The sequence below is a fragment of the Oncorhynchus mykiss genome, chromosome 3 (genome assembly GCF_013265735.2).
Source record: "Oncorhynchus mykiss isolate Arlee chromosome 3, USDA_OmykA_1.1, whole genome shotgun sequence".
Taxonomy (NCBI): Eukaryota; Metazoa; Chordata; class Actinopteri; order Salmoniformes; family Salmonidae; genus Oncorhynchus; species Oncorhynchus mykiss.
Genome location: NC_048567.1, coordinates 10,123,973 through 10,142,734, shown reverse-complemented (window position 1 = coordinate 10,142,734; position 18,762 = coordinate 10,123,973). Strand labels below are relative to the sequence as shown.

General features: G+C 40.2%; 2 protein-coding genes across 3 annotated transcripts in view; one reads left to right on the top strand and one right to left on the bottom strand.

Annotated features, from left to right (window-relative positions):
• Positions 1 to 2,369: 2,369 nt before the first annotated feature.
• Positions 2,370 to 6,844, bottom strand: LOC110508782. Its single transcript, XM_021589601.2, has 2 exons — positions 6,685 to 6,844; positions 2,370 to 5,418 (listed from the first exon to the last, which is right to left on the bottom strand). The coding sequence occupies exons 1-2, from the start codon at positions 6,734 to 6,736 to the stop codon at positions 4,454 to 4,456; spliced, it is 1,017 nt and encodes a 338-aa protein (XP_021445276.1). The 5' UTR covers positions 6,737 to 6,844; the 3' UTR covers positions 2,370 to 4,453.
• A 6,988-nt stretch (positions 6,845 to 13,832) lies between these two features.
• Positions 13,833 to 18,762, top strand: part of LOC110520825 (leukocyte receptor cluster member 8 homolog) — a 29,466-nt gene continuing 24,536 nt past the window's right edge. For both annotated transcript variants that reach the window (XM_036968382.1, XM_036968381.1), the window contains exon 1: positions 13,833 to 14,159. In XM_036968382.1, coding sequence (XP_036824277.1) covers positions 14,119 to 14,159 — 41 coding nt within the window. In that variant the 5' untranslated portion in view covers positions 13,833 to 14,118. The remainder of the gene's footprint in view (positions 14,160 to 18,762) is intronic.

Here is an 18,762-nt window from a genome sequence, read left to right as displayed (position 1 = left end):
GCCACGCCTACAACACTAAAACAATCCACATGTTCAAATCAAAAGGCCTGATTAATATGACATCAATAACGCAGCCACATCACAAATCAAAAGATGGTTTAGTATTTAGTTTAAAAGCGCTGACTAAGGCCAAGAGAACAAGAAACACTTTAAATGAGAACATAAATCCACGTAGTTTTTAAGGAGAAAAAAAGACTAGTCTACGATGCGATACTCGTGATCATTGTAAGAACAAAAACGGCATTTGAACACCGCAAACAACCTGGTCTCAGAGCATTTTGTAGTATTCTGTATTTAAAGCAGAGACACTCAATTTAAAACGATGTTACGTTTCGTATTGTATGTATTCATTTTTGGATGTCCATTACCCATTACATAATTTACGAATTTGCCAAACGTATGATATGTTACGAATTCTAGCTTGGTGGCTAACATTAGCTAGTCTGGGCGTTCGGGTTAACGGAAGGGTTAACTAACATGCAAAGTAGTTGCAATGTAGCTCAAAAGTAGTTGAAAATTGCTTTGGGTTGCTAGACGTTCACGTTATACGCCAACCCATCCTATCCACACGACCAACCACCCTCCTTTTGTTTTTGACTAAAGTAACCATCTGTCTTATGTAACCATACCAGACGTAACATATACTAAATGGATTGTCCCGGATTTACATACAGAGTCATATGAAATGTTCTAAGACCAGGTTGCCGCAGAAGCTTGCTATTAGCTATCTTCCCAATTAATGATAGCCTAGTTTTGTTGGAAGAGAACTAGGGGCTTATCCCTCGCAGCCCACCTCTTCCAATGCATTGTGGAAAAGTGTGCATCGAATTCTACAAATATGAAGAGCCAAAACTAGCATAACATCCTGGCATTTAAACCATACACGATTTAAGAAAATTCACATAATATAAAACGTTCTATTTTCGCATACTGAGAATGCGTCATGCTGGACTGCATGGTTTCGCATTATTGAATAATTTCGGTAGCACATCCCTATTGATTATCAGCTGTTGTCAAAGCCGAAATGAGTGTGACATCTGCACATTTAAAGTATTTTTGAAACGTAACATACTATAAAATTGTATCTTTTTTTGGCATACTCAAACGGCCTATTAGCAGTTGTGGAAAAAGTACCCAATAGTCATACTTGAGTAAAAGTAAAGATTCCCTAATAGAAAAGGACTCAAGTAAAAGTGAGTCACCCAGTAAAATACTACTTGAGTAAAAGTCTAAAAGTATTTGGTTTTAAATATACTTAAGTATCAAAAGTAAATGTAATTGCTAAAATATACTTCAAAAATAAAAGTATAAATAATTTCACATTTCTTATATTAAGAAAACCAGATGGCACCATTGATTTTTTATATTTGCTGATAGTCAAGGGCACACTCCAACACTCAACAGACATAATTTACAAACCAAGCATTTGCATTTATTGAGTCTGCCAGATCAGAGGTACCAGGATGACCAGAGATGTTCTCTTGATAAGTTTTTGAATTGGATAATTTTCTTGTCCTGCCAAGCATTCAAAATGTAACTTATGGGTGTCAGGGAAAATGTATGGAGTAAAAAGTTAATTATTTGCAATAGGAATGTAATACAGTAAAAGTTGTCAAAAATATAAATAGTAAAGTAAAGTACAGATACCCCAAAAAACTACTTTAGTACTTTAGACCACTGCCTATTAGGACACAAGTATGGGTATTCTGACATGACCACTAACTACATCAAGCTTGTGGCTACAAACATCTTGGATGCATAGACCCTTTTCCAGTAAACGACACACTGACGTCATGCACAGATGCGCACTACTCTTGGCGGCAATAAGAAAGCCATCGCCGTCTGCCCATTCGACATACCCTAGATTTACGTTTTTATTACTTATAAACAAAATAACTTTTTGGGGTTCTCATACGCTTACAATTACGTTTTGATTCTTGCTTGAACAGTCGTTAAGGTTATATTTGGGTTGGGATCATTGCAAAATAACTAATTTTGGATGCAGCAGTTGTTAGCTAGATTTTTTTGCTGGTGTTCTATGAGAACTCCCCCTTGGTCTGCCACCAATTTGCACAGCTTGCGCACAGCGCCCTCATGCGGCATATATTATATATTATAACAAGATCTATAAAGTGCTTTCATTTCTAAACAGTAAAATACCATCAAATAAGAAGGGGACATTCTGTCCTGTCACTTCATATGAAACATTATCTCAAATCCGAAATGCTGGAGAATATAGCCACATTTTAAAGGTTGGCATCCCTGTCCAAATACAGACGTAGGGGAGTGTATTCTCGCATTCATATTCCTGCCATCTTTCCACATAAGTTAAAGAGTACACTGACACAAGGAAACACTTTGCTGAAACATTACGCTGTAAGGAAATATGTTTATTGAAGTAACCAGCATATCCAAGAGGATCCATCACGAGATAAAGAACATGTCCAGAGACAATTCTTTCCAGACCCCCTCCTCTTCTCCCTACAGCATTACTTGTAAGGGGAAAGTAGTCAGTTGTGCACCTGAATGGATATAACTGAAATGTGTCTTACGCATTTAACCCAACCCCCTTGTACAATGTTGGTCCAAAAGAAGCATTAAATATAAGGTCATACATGCTTTGCAACTGAAATTCAAAACATGAGATTTCAGAGATTGTCAGTGGTTGTTAAAATCAAAACTAAGAACTTCTGTAATTGACTGCACAGGCTAAATGCATTCAAATAAAAATAGGCCTACATTGGATGTAATTTAGGTCAGAAAAATTCTGACGTGAGAAATTAAAATATTGGAATGTGAACAGTTCACAGTTTAAAAAAAATAGGAATGACAGATTTATTTCATGAAAACACCATAGATATTAAAGCTCTAAATAAGAGGAAATTCTTAAAATGAGGTATCCATAAACAGAGTAGGGTTGTTCCATGAAATTAGTTGCTTTTGTATCCTTTGATATTTTAAGTAGAAATTGTGCACCAATATTGGATTTTTAAAGCCTGTTATATTAAACGAAGTAGACCACATGGAAAATTCTATAAATCAGATTTTTTTTATATGAATAAAATTCAGCATTGACATGTCCCTCTTTGCACTGACCTCTCAGAAGATTTTTAGTGCAAACGCAGGTGAGCTGGTTCTACTCTTTTTGGACATTTTCTGGTGTTGTGGTGGAAAACTGAGTGGGTTGAGTGGGTTGCGCTTTAACTCGTCAACCCTGCTACAGGCTAATAATGTTTAATGTAATAAAATGTTGTGAACCTGGCATTCAATTGCCCCTCCCTGTTGCACGCAACAAGCTTCCATTCCCCCTGTCACAAGGGGATTTATGGCTGATTTAAGATGAAATCATTAACCCTGTTACAGTCAACCCTGTTACTTTATTTGGCAGTTATAGTATTTTAATTTATTTATTTAACCTCGAAATGGGAAAACATGTTTTATTAAGTTGAAAATGTGCTAAAATATCTATATATATATTTTTAACCAAGCTACACAACCTAAAAAGGACTATTTTGTGGAATAACCCAGTGGCATTTAACAATAAAATCGCTCAGAAAAAAAACTTTCCATTAATTAGGTGGAGAAACAGGTGGCAAATAATTCTATATTTGTCATAAAAGGCTGGTTCATTTAGTTTGTTTGTAAAGAGCATTAAGATGCAATGCAAAACGGACAACAAAGCAATTTGCTCTGAGCAAGACATGATATGAAAATACAACATAAAGAAGGAAGACATTGCTATGATGAGTTAAAGCACAGGGATATGAACAATAACTCCCTTTAAGGCACCTTCAGCATAAGATACTAGTCTTTCTGTATCATATGCACTTTCTCTTAAGAAACACCTTTGACCTGGTAAAAACTAAAACATGTTAGTTAAAACATTTCAATTTGCCTTAATCATTGTCATTTAAAAACTGTCATTATCTTTTACTGAGCACTGATTTAACAGTAAAGCTTCCAGTTTCTTGAAATTAATTAAAGTGCTGCAAACTAGGCTATTTATTCACTGAAAACCTGCTTGGCCTAAAACAATACTAGGCTATTCTTTGTATTTTCAATTGAGACATAATAAATTGAAGTACAGTGTCTGTTAAAAATGTAGCATTTCAAATCTGATGTCAATACATCGGATATTTCAAAAGGTCCAATATTTTCTGTCCATTAATTGGAGCTTATAAGATTGATTCAATGAAACGGATTCCTGTAGTAACTGTTTACTAACTGCATGTCTATGACTGAGGATCCAAAGGAGCAATTTGGTCCCAAAAACATTTCAACAGAGACTCTTCAAATATCCAGTTGTTGTTCTGAAATACTTAGCTTTGCTTAAACCTCCGTTTTGAATGATAATTTGCAGAATGCATAGAGGAAGTAAACTGTACATAGTTCACAACCAACGAGGAACCATTTTATCCTCTGATTGATTGACGTAAGGTGCCCTGTAGCACTCTTATAGGCCAATTTCATCATCAAACTCATCTTCAAATGTGTAGCCCCGTCCATTGTCTCCCCCTTCCTCTTCCTCGGAATCAGTCTCTGAGTGACAGTTGTCAACCCTCCTCCTGTCCAATGGGGTGACACCCTCATACTCTGAGCTGTGTGAGGAGGCGGGACTGGAAGGTGAATCCACCTTGTGATTGGTGGGCTGTACCTCTATTCCCGCGATTGACACGCTGATGATGTTGTTCCCTCTCTCTCGATCTTCCTCGGTGGGACTCACACACTCTTCCTCAACATCTAACCCCTGACCTTCCTCCTCTGACGCTTGGCGAATGATCTCCTCTCGTTTGTCGCTGAATCTCACCTTCGGCCTCTGGCCTTTGGCCTTGATCCCTCCAGTCCCCTCTATTATCCTTCCATCTCCCACCTCATCTCCCTCGATCCCTAAAAGCTTCTTCTCATTCAGCTCGTTCCTTATGCTGACAGACTGATCCTCCGCCGCCATTTTAAAATTCTCCACTTCAACGACAAGACTTTTGCTTGGACTGAAGACGTCTTCCTCATTAGCGCGAGTCCTAGTCCAGTCTGAGTTCAGCCCCAGTCCATCCATCACCCCCAGCACATCACCCATGATGGATGGGCCCAGATCGAAATCCATATCGAGTGTAAAAGACGACACCGACTCAGAATGCTGAAGCTCACTGTTCAGTGTGCTTCCGAAGTCATCCGTGACATCATCAGTGTGGTTAAGTGGCGTCTCGGAATCAACGGGCGCCATTGAGTCGTTTGTTGCCGTGGCACCCTGAGACCCAGGGTCAGAGCTGGGGCCAACAGTAGCCAGGAAGGAGGTGTCACCGAAAGCATCTCCGCCCCTCCCGATGTGCATGGTGTGGCGGAAGTCCCCCAGCGGAGCTGAGATCATGGTGGGGTCCAGGCGAGGCGCCTTGTGGGAAGACTTGTGGAGTGGCATGACAGCTGAGAGAGGGAGAAAGAATTATGGAGAAAGGAGGCAAGAGGGAAAGAGAAGATGGGGTACAGAGGGAGAGAAAAAGTGGTGTAGAGAAGAGAGGGTGAGAAAAAATGAAAGAGTGACAGAAAGAAAGAAAGAGGCCAGAGACAGGGAGAAAAGAAAACCAGTTGGGTGAGACAACACATCAAGCAGAAACACTTCTATGCATCAGAAAACACACTGGCAGGCTAAATGAAACTAACAAACTACCTTGATGTTCTTACTTTGACGTAATCTATTTATGCGGACACTGAGCCAAGTTCAGTCAGTGTGAGACAAATATCAACTCAATAAACCTATTTAGAAGACACATAACAGAAATAAAATACCTTCACAAAAAGGTATTTTGCCAGTATATAAACCTACAGTGAACAGAGAAGTCCATTCTAGACTGTCAACATAGATAACAGAGAGAAAGTGAATGTGAGGGGCCCTGATCCAAGCTGTCACTGAGGGGCCATTTCCCTTGATTAGTGTCACTGTACAGGGCAGACTTCTATGGTCTTATATACAGTGACCTGTCATGACAGGCCTACATGAAAACATCGCTGTTGTGCAAGAGTGTGAGAAACCAACTAGTCGTTTGGCATTGATATTTATGCCAAGGCCATGCTGGGACTTGCAAGTGAAACATACTTCTGCCTGGATTCCTTCCCTCGGGGTAGGGGACTTTAAAGCCATAGACAAACACTATCTAGGGAAATACTAAAAGCAATTACAATGATTCCCTATTCCATTGAATTGAAAACTATATTGAAAATGGGCACAAACCGGTGCTACTGAGCTTTTAAAGACAATGAGGTAGCCTACATTTAAAAAGCAGTCTGACATTACTGTCATTTGTTTACTATTTACCAATAACTTCCATCAGAGGATGAAACAGTAAGCGGTTGAAAGTTAATTAGTCCCCTTGTTCTTGCAAGTGATATTGCCTCATCAAAGCTAAATCCTAAACTCCTCATAAAACTGATCGCTTTTATGCGGCAAGGCAGACTGCATTATGTCAAACTTACTGCCAGCCAATAGCTCAGGACCCCATTTCAACAAATAGCAAATGTCTGCGAATTGAACTCTAAAACGTATCATATAGATTGCCTAGCAGTACTAGTCTATAGGTATGTAAGGCCATAATGAGTGATGTCAATGCGGAGGGAAAAGGGCAAAACTTGCGCTCCGCCGATCAAGTTTCTGAGTGGAATGTTTCCAAAGCAGAAAAAGTATGGAAAACTTACTTTGATTACGCTCGTGTTTCGCTTCCTCCCGCCTCACTATCCCTCTTTTCATCGGGCTTTTCTTCTTTATCCTTTATTCTGGCTTCTTCTCGCTCTTTCCCAGCGTCGTTCGGCCCTTTCTAATATTTCTTTTTCTAAGGGATTGGCAAGGAAGTGACGCGATATTTTATTAGGGAGTGTTTTACGGGAGGGAGAATGACGGGGTCTCGAGTCCACATCAAGTGCACACATAATCAAACAATCAATAACTAAATGTTTTTGATACAAGGTTTTTGTTACAAGTGTGCAGCGGTCCAATGTACTGCATCCCACTGCATCCCAGAGGCAGTAACCTGGTTCACTACAGTGACCTGGTTCAAATCCAGGCTGTATCACATCCGGCCGTGATTGAGTGGCGCACAATTGGCCAAAGCGTCGTCCAGGGCAGGCCGTCATTGTAAATAACAATTTGTTCTTAACTGACTTGCCTAGTTAAATAAATAAAATACAAATAATTAGGCTGCATTAATGAGAAATCTTCTCTCTCCCTCAGCCAGCCAGTCAGGTTGGTGTCATTCCTGTACATTACTATGGGTGTAGGAAATTGGCTATAATTCCTCCCTTTTCGGGAATGCTGTCAGGCAAGTCAGTCACTCTCTAGGACATGCTTTGACCTAGAGAGCACTGCTTGTGGGGTCTAACACTCAGTTCCTCTTGCTAATTTGGATCAGTCCGCTATTATCCTTCTTGAAAGGGGACTTTGAGGAAATCCTGGATCTAGGTAATCAGAATTCTGCCCGCTGCTGTAGGAAGACCTTTTGTTTGTTGTGGGACAGGAGAAACTATCTCTCATCTTCCTCCCCATTCAACCCCATATCACTCATACTTCAGGGAATCACACAATGATGAGGCATGGAAGTGACTCACTGTTTTGTGGCATATCCTCAGCCAAGGTTTACATAGCTGTGGGAGGATGTGTCCAAAGGTTCAATTGAATGGCACACCGTGGGGATTTAATTCAATCAGGTAAAAGTAAAGTGTCTTCTACTACCCATCAAGTCCCAAATACAACCCCTGGATGAACCAGTAGACTAACAGGAACCAGTGGAGGTGCTTGTGGTCACACTGATGAGTGCCTATGGGAATGTTTAAAACATTTTTATTGAACATTTATTTAACTTTATTTAAATATTGATAAAGGATATTGCATCTGAGTCCTTGCTCTCTATCTCTATCTCTCTGTGTCACACACACATTATACAATAATAAGATATCCTCCTTTGCCGACCATTTGTGTGTGTGTGTGTGTGTGTGTGTGTGTGTGTGTGTGTGTGTTTTGCGAAGACACTGTGCCTAGGGTTGTGAGTATGAAAAGACCTACACATCCTGCAGCAGTCGAGGTGCAGGGCAGGAAATAGAGGGAACAGCAGGGGGGAGGAGGAAAAGGGGAAATTAGGTACAAACGTACGTGTGTTTATTACGCCATATTACTCACCTCTCCTGTGCTCTATTCTGTTTGCCAAACATCACCTCATAAATAGAATAGAGCCCGTTGGGAAATCAGAATTTGCTCAGTAATACAAATTATATAATTATTTGCTCTTATCTGGCAGAAGTTGGACTTCTGTCTCGGGTGACATGACCTAGCCATTAACCCCATAATGTTTCAAATGAAAGCCATGGGATTAGTGGCCTTATAGACTTTTTTTTTTTTTAAATCGTGTCTACTGTTCAGTTCAATGCCACATGTGGACGCTATTAATCTTTAATACTGCTTGATTCCACCCGATTGTATTTTCTACTATCACTGTAAATCAACTATTAAGGTTCATGAGTCAATGCATTTAAGACACTACAACATAGTATCAATGTGTCTGATAAAACAGTGTCAGTTACGCATCAGTCATAATTTTTCTGTCTGTCCTTACATTGTTCATGTGTGGCTCCGTAGACGGGCTCATCGCTATTAAGACATCGACGTCTTACTCCCAGACAAATTAAACAACTTCTTTGCTCGCTTTGAGGACAATACAGTGCCACTGACACGGCCCGCTACCAAAACAGCCAACATGAGTAAAACATTTAAAGGTGTTAAACCTCGCAGGGCTGCTGGCCCAGATGGCATCCCTAGCCGCGTCCTCAGAGCATGCGCAGACCAGCTGGTTGGTGTGTTTACGGACATATTCAATCAATCACTATCCCAGTCTGCTGTTCCCACATGCTTCAATAGGGCCACCATTGTTCCTGTTTCCAAGAAAGCTAAGGTAACTGAGCTAAATGACTATTGTCCCGTGGGCCTCCCGGGTGGCGCAGTGGTGCCACCAGAGTCTCTGGGTTCGTGCCCAGGCTCTGTTGTAACCGGCCGCACCCGGGAGGTCCGTGGGGGTGACGCACAATACAACACATTTTCCAAAAAGTAGTCACGTAAACACAGAAATAAACAAATGGCACATTGGATTCCTAATTTTAAAAATAAGTGGTGCTTTTCTTACCGAGGAGACAAAGTAGCGTCATCCGGGTTAGGGAGGGTTTGGCTGGTAGGGAAATCCTTGTCTCATCGCGCACCAGCGACTCCTGTGGCGGGCCGGGTGCAGTGCGTGCTAACCAAGGTTGCCAGGTGCACGGTGTTTCCTCCGACACATTGGTGCGGCTGGCTTCCGGGTTGGATGGTGCTCTGTTAAGAAGCAGTGTGGCTTGGTTGGGTTGTGTATCGGAGGACGCATGACTTTCAACCTTCGTCTCTCCCGAGCCCGTACGGGAGTTGTAGCGATGAGACAAGATAGTAGCTTACACCATAGTGTAACACCAAACTCGTCATTAAGGGTGGAGACCCATAGTATCCTGGGTCTCGACCCCCACCCTGTGCAACTGGGTCCTGGACTTACTGACAGGCTGCCCCAAGGTGAGGAGGGTAGGAAACAACATCTCCACCCCGCTGATCCGCAACACTGGGTGCATTCTCAGCCCCTCAGTTACCCCACATTACACTACCTCAAGTTTTTGAATTACACAGTGTTTCAACATGGGATTTCAGCAACAATGTTGGGAAGACAAACAATCAGAGTGCTAATTATGGGAGGCCCAGGGTGGTTTCCTGAATGAAACATAACCCAGCTAGCACATACTATATGTTTCTTAGAGCTTGGTGAGAGTATGGTTGTCCTACGGTTATTTTGCATACAACCTTCCTACAACCTTCTAGCAATGGTGCATGATTATTATAATTTTTTATTTAACTAGTTTTATTTAATTAGGCAAGTCAGTTAAGAACAAATTCTTATTTACAAGGATGGCCTACCCCAGCCAAACGACGCTGGGCCAATTGTGCGCCTCCCCATGGGACTCCCAAACATGGCCAGATGTGATACAGTCTGGATTTAAACCAGGGACTGTAGTGATGCCTCTTGCACTGAGATGTAGTGCCTTAGACCACCTTAGACCACTGCGCCAGAACGCTCAGAGAACATTAAGAAACAACGTTCTTCTGTGGGAATTTCAGTACTTCAGTATAACGTTTTCTGCAGGTTTCCTTATATTTCTATTTGAAATCCAATGAAATCCAATTTTATTGGTCACATACACATATTTCGCAGATGTTATTACGGGTGTAGTGAAATGCTTGTGTTCCAAGCTCCAATAGTGCAGTAGTGTCTAACAATTCCCAACAATACACACAAATCTAAAAGTAAAATAATGGAATTAAGAAATACATAATTCCATTCCATTCTAAAACCTTTTAGAAGTAGGGTCCCTTGTTTAGGGATCTGCATGGTTCTGGTACCGGTTCGGACCGACATTTTCACTTATAAATCTGTGGACACCTTAGATCGAAATGGAATGCATTGAGTGGCAAATAGCCCTGGTTCCCACAGACACAGTAGTGTTTTTTCTGAGCCTGTGTGACATAGATGTGAAATCTGAAACCACTTGAAGCTGGGATGTCCCTCCTACCATTTCATTCGCTCTTCTGACATTTAATTCGCTCTTCCCACTGTCCATCAACTTTTGTCTGAACCCCACATCATAGCCACTGACAAAGCAAATGCCTGCAATCATTACATCGTAGCGCAGCAGGAGATAGTGGTTTATTCATGGTAGCACATTCAGAGATTGATTAATAGCTATTAATCTAAAATAATTTAGAGATTTTAAACAAAACACACTCTCTGTGTGTCAATGACGGACAAGATTAATATGAAATGAAAGGCGAGTTCCTAACGAGTTTAGGAAGCTAAGCTAGAGCTCTGTGATACATTCACAGTGATGGAGGAAGACGTTAAGATCAAGAGAGACCTTTAGAAAATATGCACATTTTCTCTAACACTAAACATACAAATATGCATTTCACAGTTACAAGGAAGGTGGAATCTTATAGTTAGTAGTTTTATTTTAAGCCTTCTTCATACAGTTTTGTTGAATAGGAAATACATCACATAAAATATGTAATATTTTTTTTATCATATTTGTACTGTGTACTTGAGCTTGTGTCCTCAAAAGTGACTACATCTCAGCAATTTACAGCTATTTTAACCAGAAAGGTGAGATTAAAATCTTTCTTCTAGTTATTTTTATGGCCCTCTCATGATAAATAATTACTTTTGGGGCTTACATAACTTTTTCTGATTGATTTAGTTACATTGAACTGGTTAAAGACGTGTTTTCAAAACGTTCGGAGAACATAAAGAAACAACGATCTTCTGTGGGAATTTCTGTACGTCAGCATAAGGCTTTGTGCAGGCTTCCTCATGTTTTTAGAACATTAAGAAAACGTTCCATAAAAACCACAAGAAAACATTAGTAATGTTCAAAGAAAATTCTAAGAATGTTATTTAAAAAGAACAGAAGTTAACATTTTGTCTGTTCTGGGAACTTACATTTTTAGTTTGCAAGGAGGCTCTGAGAGCGTTTTACTATGGTTCCCTTTAAGTTTTCGTAGGAGGTTTTATTAACGTTCTGAGAATGTAAATTATAGGCTATTTGGAGGTTTTTGAACAAAGTCCTTAAAACTTTCACAGATTTGTTTTTTATTGCATAGGGCAACCAACCCATCATCAGCATCTGGCTCCGAGGCACATTCCTCTGAGACAAGGCCATACCTCAAACTATTCAATAAAATTGACATCTATGCCCAGTACGGGTTGTCATCTCCGGACAGTTCTGTATCTCAGACCCTTTTCAGGTGTCCCAACTTTTCTTTTGACAAAAAATGTATTAATTCAGGCTACAAGAGCATAGACCCAAAGACAATCGCTGAATGTCATTACACTTTTTGGTGTTTTGTAACAGATTCATCCAATTGCGTGAGTGCACAGTGCATTGTTTCGATGCTTGAGTGGATGAACATGCACAGGTAGCCTACTTTTTTAAGTGATTTGTTTGACAATAAGATGAAAACATCATGACTGGTTGTGTTCATGCTAAATAAAAAACAGACAGTTAAATATCATGTCTTTACTATTAGGCCCATACATTTTTTGGGGTGTGCACACATTGGAGGTCCCATGAAATAAATAGAGACCCCCGAATGTCACAGTATAATTGGCACACTGCAAACAATGCTGCTATGACCCAAATCAAATATTCAAATTGAACTGGCTGTAGACCAGAGTTTAGACCAGGGATGGGCAACTGGCCCAGTGTAGGCCCATGTATCCAGAACCAGGAAAGGCCCAGTGGACTTCTATTAGACTCCAACCACCCAAGCCATAGACTATTTTTTCTGCTGCAGCACGGCAAGTAGTACCAGTGCATCAAGTCTGACTCCAACAGGCTCTTGAACAGCTTCTATCCCCAAGCAATATGATTGATAAATAGCTAACAAACTTGCTTCATAGACTATCTGAGTAAACCTTATTGACTTTACTGTCTCTATGCACATTCACAGGACCCTACACACTAACACATTTTTTTAACCTTTATTTAACTAGGCAAGTCAGTTAAGAACAAATTCTTATTTTCAATGATGTCCTAGGAACAGTGGGTTAACTGCCTGTTCAGGGGCAGAGCAACAAATCTGTACCTTGTCAGCTTGGGGATTTGAACTTACAACCTTTCGGTTACTCGTCCAACACTCTAACCACTAGGCTACCCTGCCGCATACATAATATGCACAGACATTTATACAGACTCCACACCCACTCACATACAAGCTGCTGCTACTCTGTTTATCTTATATCCTGTTTCCTAGTCACCTTAACCTTTTACATATCTACCTCCATCACTCCAGTATCCCTGCACATTGTAAATAGGTTATTGGAACTGACTTTTACAAATATTCCCTGTATATAGTATGCTTACTTACTTATTTTATTGTCAATTTCATATTTCTTATTCTTATTTCTTGTGTGTTCAAAAAAAATACTAATACATTATTATTGATTATTGCATTGTTGGGTTTTGAGTTTGCATGAAAGGCATTTTACAATACTTGTGGATGTGACATTAAAACATATAACTTTAGTGAGAATTTTTTTATATTAATATTTTTTACTTTCAGATTTTTCAGGGGGCACCCTCAGCATACCTACTTCCTACAGCTATACGAGGATCCATTTCCTAAAACGTAATAATAATTATTTATTTTTAATTCAGGAACTCTGTCAGGGTCTCGAATTACTGTTTAGAGTTAGAATAGTAGAGTCACTACACAGTCACTCAATTAGCTCATGTCAGATAACATTTTTTTAGATTGGTAAATTAGTCGAGCCAGCTATCTAAACTTGTAGTAATCATGGTCGAATTGCCGACTGGGGGGCCAGCCACTCTCACTTAGGGCCCCCAAAAGGCTATGGCCGGCTCTGACTGCACGTGTGGGTATGGATTTGGGTACAAAGACTAGCGAGCTACTGCGGCCCCTCATGATGAGTTCAGATATCAAAGTTGCCCATCCCTGGTCGAGACTATCTTATCACATTCACCTTGCTTGACAGTTGTGTGGTGGAGGATGAAGAGTCTTATAACAGCTTTTCACCAGTAGAATCAAAAAAACGTTTATTCAATATTATTCTGCAACACCAAGGGTTACGGTGTTTAACAACAATAATTGTATTACGCAAGTAGTAGCAGTTGTGATAATGAGAAGGCAAAACTTTGAAATCTAGGAACAAAGTAGGTAAGTACTTTCCTCCAATGAGAGGAGGCGAGGCAAAGGAAACGGAAGGCGAGGCATACGTTCCATATCTAATGCAACTGCCATTTTGTTTTTCAGTTGAAGATCCATTGCCGCTATGGTTGTTCTTGTGAAAATGGCATTATTCGACGTTTAGATATTGCCTTATAGTGTGTTTTTTTTCTTAAATTTAAAGACTGTCTTGTTGAGAAGTAGTGGATGGTAGTGTAAAAGACCAACTTTCCTTGAATATTGTGATTTAATCGTTCTTGTATACGTTAGGGTCTTCTGGCCGACGACGTTCTATTAGATTGGTACTGTAGCTAGCTAGTTATCTCGGTGGCAAAATGGCGGCGAATACGACCCAGACAGCTCCAGCTGCTAACTGGTAAGATCTAAAATTATCAAGTGAATCATCGAGCTTTCGAATATGTTCTCACTTTATTTTGACCTGTATTATAGCTAGACATTGACATTTAATAACGTCCGAAGAAAGCCTGCGATTCGCAGAGTTCTTCTCGTTCCGTTAACGTAACTAACGTTACCTAGCAAACGCTAATTAGCCAGTAAGTTAACGTTAGCTAACTCCTACTTTCCTGCAACTTCGTATCGGCTAGGCTTCTGTACTAGCAAATACCACCAACTATGTAGTACGTAGTTGTGATTGACAAGGTAATTAGCTATCTGGGTCACAGTCCAGTAACCTAGTAACATCAATCCAAGACTCTCACTAAGTTAACGTTATCTTCCAGGCCGGGTCACAACAACTTCTAGTATCAACACGATTTTCATGTCTATGATGGTTCATCATGAACTGGTGTAATAGGGCTAATGGGTTGATTCCGGACCGGGCAGTTGAGCTACTCTCCCAAGGCTTGGGCAGTATTGTCTAACTTGTCATTGAATCACTTATATACAATTTGGAAATGGTCTAGCTAGTTGTCAGAAAAGTTACTGTCTCTTAAATATAGGCAGGGCAAGGCGATGACTGTTTTATTCTGTACTAGCAGGGGTTCTTGCTATTCTTCATGTGTTAGCAAAGCACTCTTATTTTGAGCTTCGCTCAACATACCTCTGTTAACAGAGACACATTTATATCCCATCAATGAGAATGTCCCATTTTATTTAGGGGCCACAGAAATAGCAGGCTTTGAATTGTGTGTGTGTGACAGGGCCATGCTCAAGCAACTGAGGTGCTCATTCAACAGGTTACCTTACTAAAATGTATTCATATACACTGAGCAAAAATATGAACGCAACATGTAAAGTATTGGTTTCATGAGCTAAAATAAAAGATTCCATAAATGTTCCATGTGCGCATAAAGCTTATTTATCTAGAATCTTGTGCAAAAGTTACATCTGTTTGTCATCATTTTGCCTTTCCAAGATAATCCATCCACCTGACAGGTGTGGCATATCGAGAAGCTGATTAAACAGCATGATCATTGCACAGGTGCACCTGGGGACAATAAAAGGCCGCTATAAAATGTGCAGTTTTGTCACAACACAATGCCACAGATGTCACGTTTTAAGGGAATGTCCACCAGAGCTGTTTCCATGGAATTTGTTTATTTCTTTACCAAAAGCCACCTCCAATGTCGTTTTAGAGAATTTGGCATTAAGTCCAACGGCCTCACAAACGCACACCACGTGTAACCACTAGAGGTTGACCGATTAGGATTTTTCAACGCCGATACCAATCATTGGAGGCCCCAAAAAAAGCCAATACCGATTAATCGGCCGATTTAATAAATACATATTTTTTAAATAAATAAAAACAATTATTTGTAATAATGAGAATTACAACAATACTGAATTAACACATATTTTAACTTAATATAATACATCAATAATCTATTTAGCCTCAAATAAATAATGAAAAATGTTCAATTTGGTTTAAATAATGCAAAAACAAAGTGTTGGAGAAGAAAGTAAAAGTGCAATATGTGCCATGTAAAAAAGCTAATGTTTAAGTTCCTTGCTCAGAACATATAAAAGCTGGTGGTTCCTTTTAACATGAGACTTCAATATTCCAAGGTAAGAGGTTTTAGGTTGGAGTTTACCTCTTAGAGCTCCCCCCTACTTTGTGCAATTTCCGCCTGAAGACATACCCAAATCTAACAGCCTGTAGCTCAGGCACAGAACCAAGAATATGAAGTTTGTGTGAATGTGAATTGAATGTAGGAGAATATAACACAATAGATCTGGTTTAGATAAAAATATGGGGGAAAAAAATTATTGATAAAAAAAACATGAAAAAAAAATAATATATATACACACATTTACAAAATAACATGGGTAACTATTTACACACCTTCAATATTTGGAAGATCCTCTTATCAAATCAAATCTATTTATATAGCCCCAGCCTAAAACCCCAAACAGCAAGCAATGCAGGTGTAGAAGCACGGTGGCTAGGAAAAACTCCCTAGAAAGGCAAAAACCTAAGAAGAAACCTATAGGAACCAGGCTATGAGGGGTGGCCAGTCCTCTTCTGGCTGTGCCGGGTGGAGATCACAGTGGTTGGACAGGACAGGACAACACCTCGAGTAAAAATGAACAGTTTAGGGTTCCATAGCCGCAGGCAGAACAGTTGAAACTGGAACAGCAGCCAGGCCGGGTGGACTGGGGACAGCAAGGAGTCATCATGGCAGGTAGTCCTGAAGCATGGTCCAAGGGCTCAAGTCCTCAGAGAGAAAGAGAGAGCGGACTTAAATTCACACGACACCGGATAAGACAGGAAAAGTACTCCAGATATAACATACTGACCCTAGCCCCCACCCACTTTGCCATATAACCCCACCAACTTTACCAAAACTCTAGACAATATTCTGCTGCTGATGCCAGATGCCATAGCAGTCTCTTTCTGATGTAAAGCAGAGGATCACTGAGCATGTGGTGCATGTGATGGGAGACTTCATCATGCAAACAACACAGCAACGCTTCCATGCTGTGCCCTTTTGGTCCTTAGGCACATCCATGCCTGCACAAATATATTTGGGCAGATGAACACTTGTGGCAGGAGCAGAAGGGACAGGGCTTGGTGCAGTGGAGCTGTAGCCAGCAAGCTCTTTAATGCTCCCTCTAATGTAGACTGATTGGAGGAAGCATGCTGGTTGTGTTGATATGTATGGGTTTGCATTCTACACAATACCATTTTATATATATATATATATATATATATATATACACACACATACATACACACACACATACACATACACATACACACACACACACACAGACATAGGCTATGGTCGTTCTCATACAAACAGACACTCACTCACAATGACTAGCTAACGTGTACTTTACCCATTTCATTACATCTTTATATATTGCAACATTTTTTAAAAACAATCACAAATAATATTTTATATTAATATCAAACAACGGCATTAGCATGAGAGCAACTTACCAGTCCAAAACAATGTCCTCTCCGTTCAAAAAATATGCCTCAGTTTCAGAGTCTCCAAAATGGAGTCGTCAAAAAGCAGATCTGGCTCACTTTCACGATGAATTTCCTCCAACATTGTTTCTACATTCGTATATCTAGTCTTAGAATTAGCTTTCCTTGACTTATTCGCCATGATGTTGGATAAATAAACAGCTGAAGATGCAAGTCACCGAAATACTGCTGTGCGTAATAAGCTTTGCTCCTTCACGGTTGAATTGGCAATGGCGAAAGAACGGTCCTTACGCCAGCGTTCAATGGAAAGGTTTGTCTTAAAACAAAGAATCATGGGATATTGCCGTTTACCTCTGCTCATTGGCTATCTACCCAGCTAGATTTCAAGACGATCAGTGGTCGTTGGGTTAAAAGACAGTCAATCAACGAGACAGTGGTCATATAATTGGGGCACAATGGGCTCGTCACTTGTTGTCTTCCAATCGGTTTGTCCGGGTCAATACGTCCCGCAAAATGACCCATCAGGTTTGGTTGTGTTACAAACAGTTGATTGCAAGGAAACCAAACATGACTGGATAAATTCGGGGAAAGTCTGTCTATTTTACGTTGGATGTTACGTCAAATTGAATGACACGAAATTCAACAAGATAAGCGTTCACAAAATGTTTTGTGTTAGTCTATAAAAAATGGATTTAACCAAAAAAAGACCATTCATTGTGTAACAATGAGCCTTGGGATTGCAACCAGAGCAAGATCTTCAAAGGTAAATTATTTATTTCAATGCAATCTGTGATTTTGTTTCGCAAGTGCTGGCTGAATAAGTAGTTTGATATGGGGGTCTGTGCTCAGATAATCGCAGCGTATTCTTTCGCAATAAATCATTTTAAAAATCTGACAACGCAGTTGGATTAGCAAGATTCTAGGCTTTCGAACCATGTGAGACACTTGTGTTTAATATGACTATTTATGGAGCGAACACCGTATGTTGTCGATTTTAATCCCGCTAACAGGTTCGGTACGCAGTGAGGTTAATATAGTATTTATAGGACTATTTATCTCTATACCATTTGTATTCCACATACCTTTGACCATTGGATGTTCTTATAGGCACTTTAGTATTGCCAGTGTAACAGTATAGCTTCTGCTTGAAAAAGCTAACCTTGGCTTTTCTAACTAAAATAACCAGGCATCCTCTACTGACGGGATGAGATCAATATCCTTCCAGGATACCCCGGCCAGATAGATTAGAAATGCTTGCTCGCTGAAGTGTTTCAGGGAGCGTTTGCCAGTGATGAGTAGAGGTCGTTTGACCGCTGACCCATTACGGATGCAGGCAATGAGGCAGTGATTGCTGAGATCTTGGTTGAAGACAGCAGAGGTGTATTTAGAGGGCAAGTTGGTTAGGATCAAATCAAATGTATTTATATAGCCCTTCGTACATCAGCTGATATCTCAAAGTGCTGTACAGAAACCCAGCCTGAAACCCAGCCTAAAACTCCAAACGGCAAGCAATGCAGGTGTAGAAGCACGGTGGCTAGGAAAAACTCCCTAGAAAGGCCAAAACCTAGGAAGAAACCGAGAGAGG

Bases quoted from the DNA above. Each gene is read 5' to 3' on its own strand.
- LOC110508782 (XM_021589601.2), bottom strand. From the start codon at position 6,736: ATGAAAAGAGGGATAGTGAGGCGGGAGGAAGCGAAACACGAGCGTAAT. The intron at 5,419-6,684 runs GTAAGTTTTCCA...TCCCTCTCTCAG, and splicing joins GAAACACGAGCGTAATCAAA to CTGTCATGCCACTCCACAAG.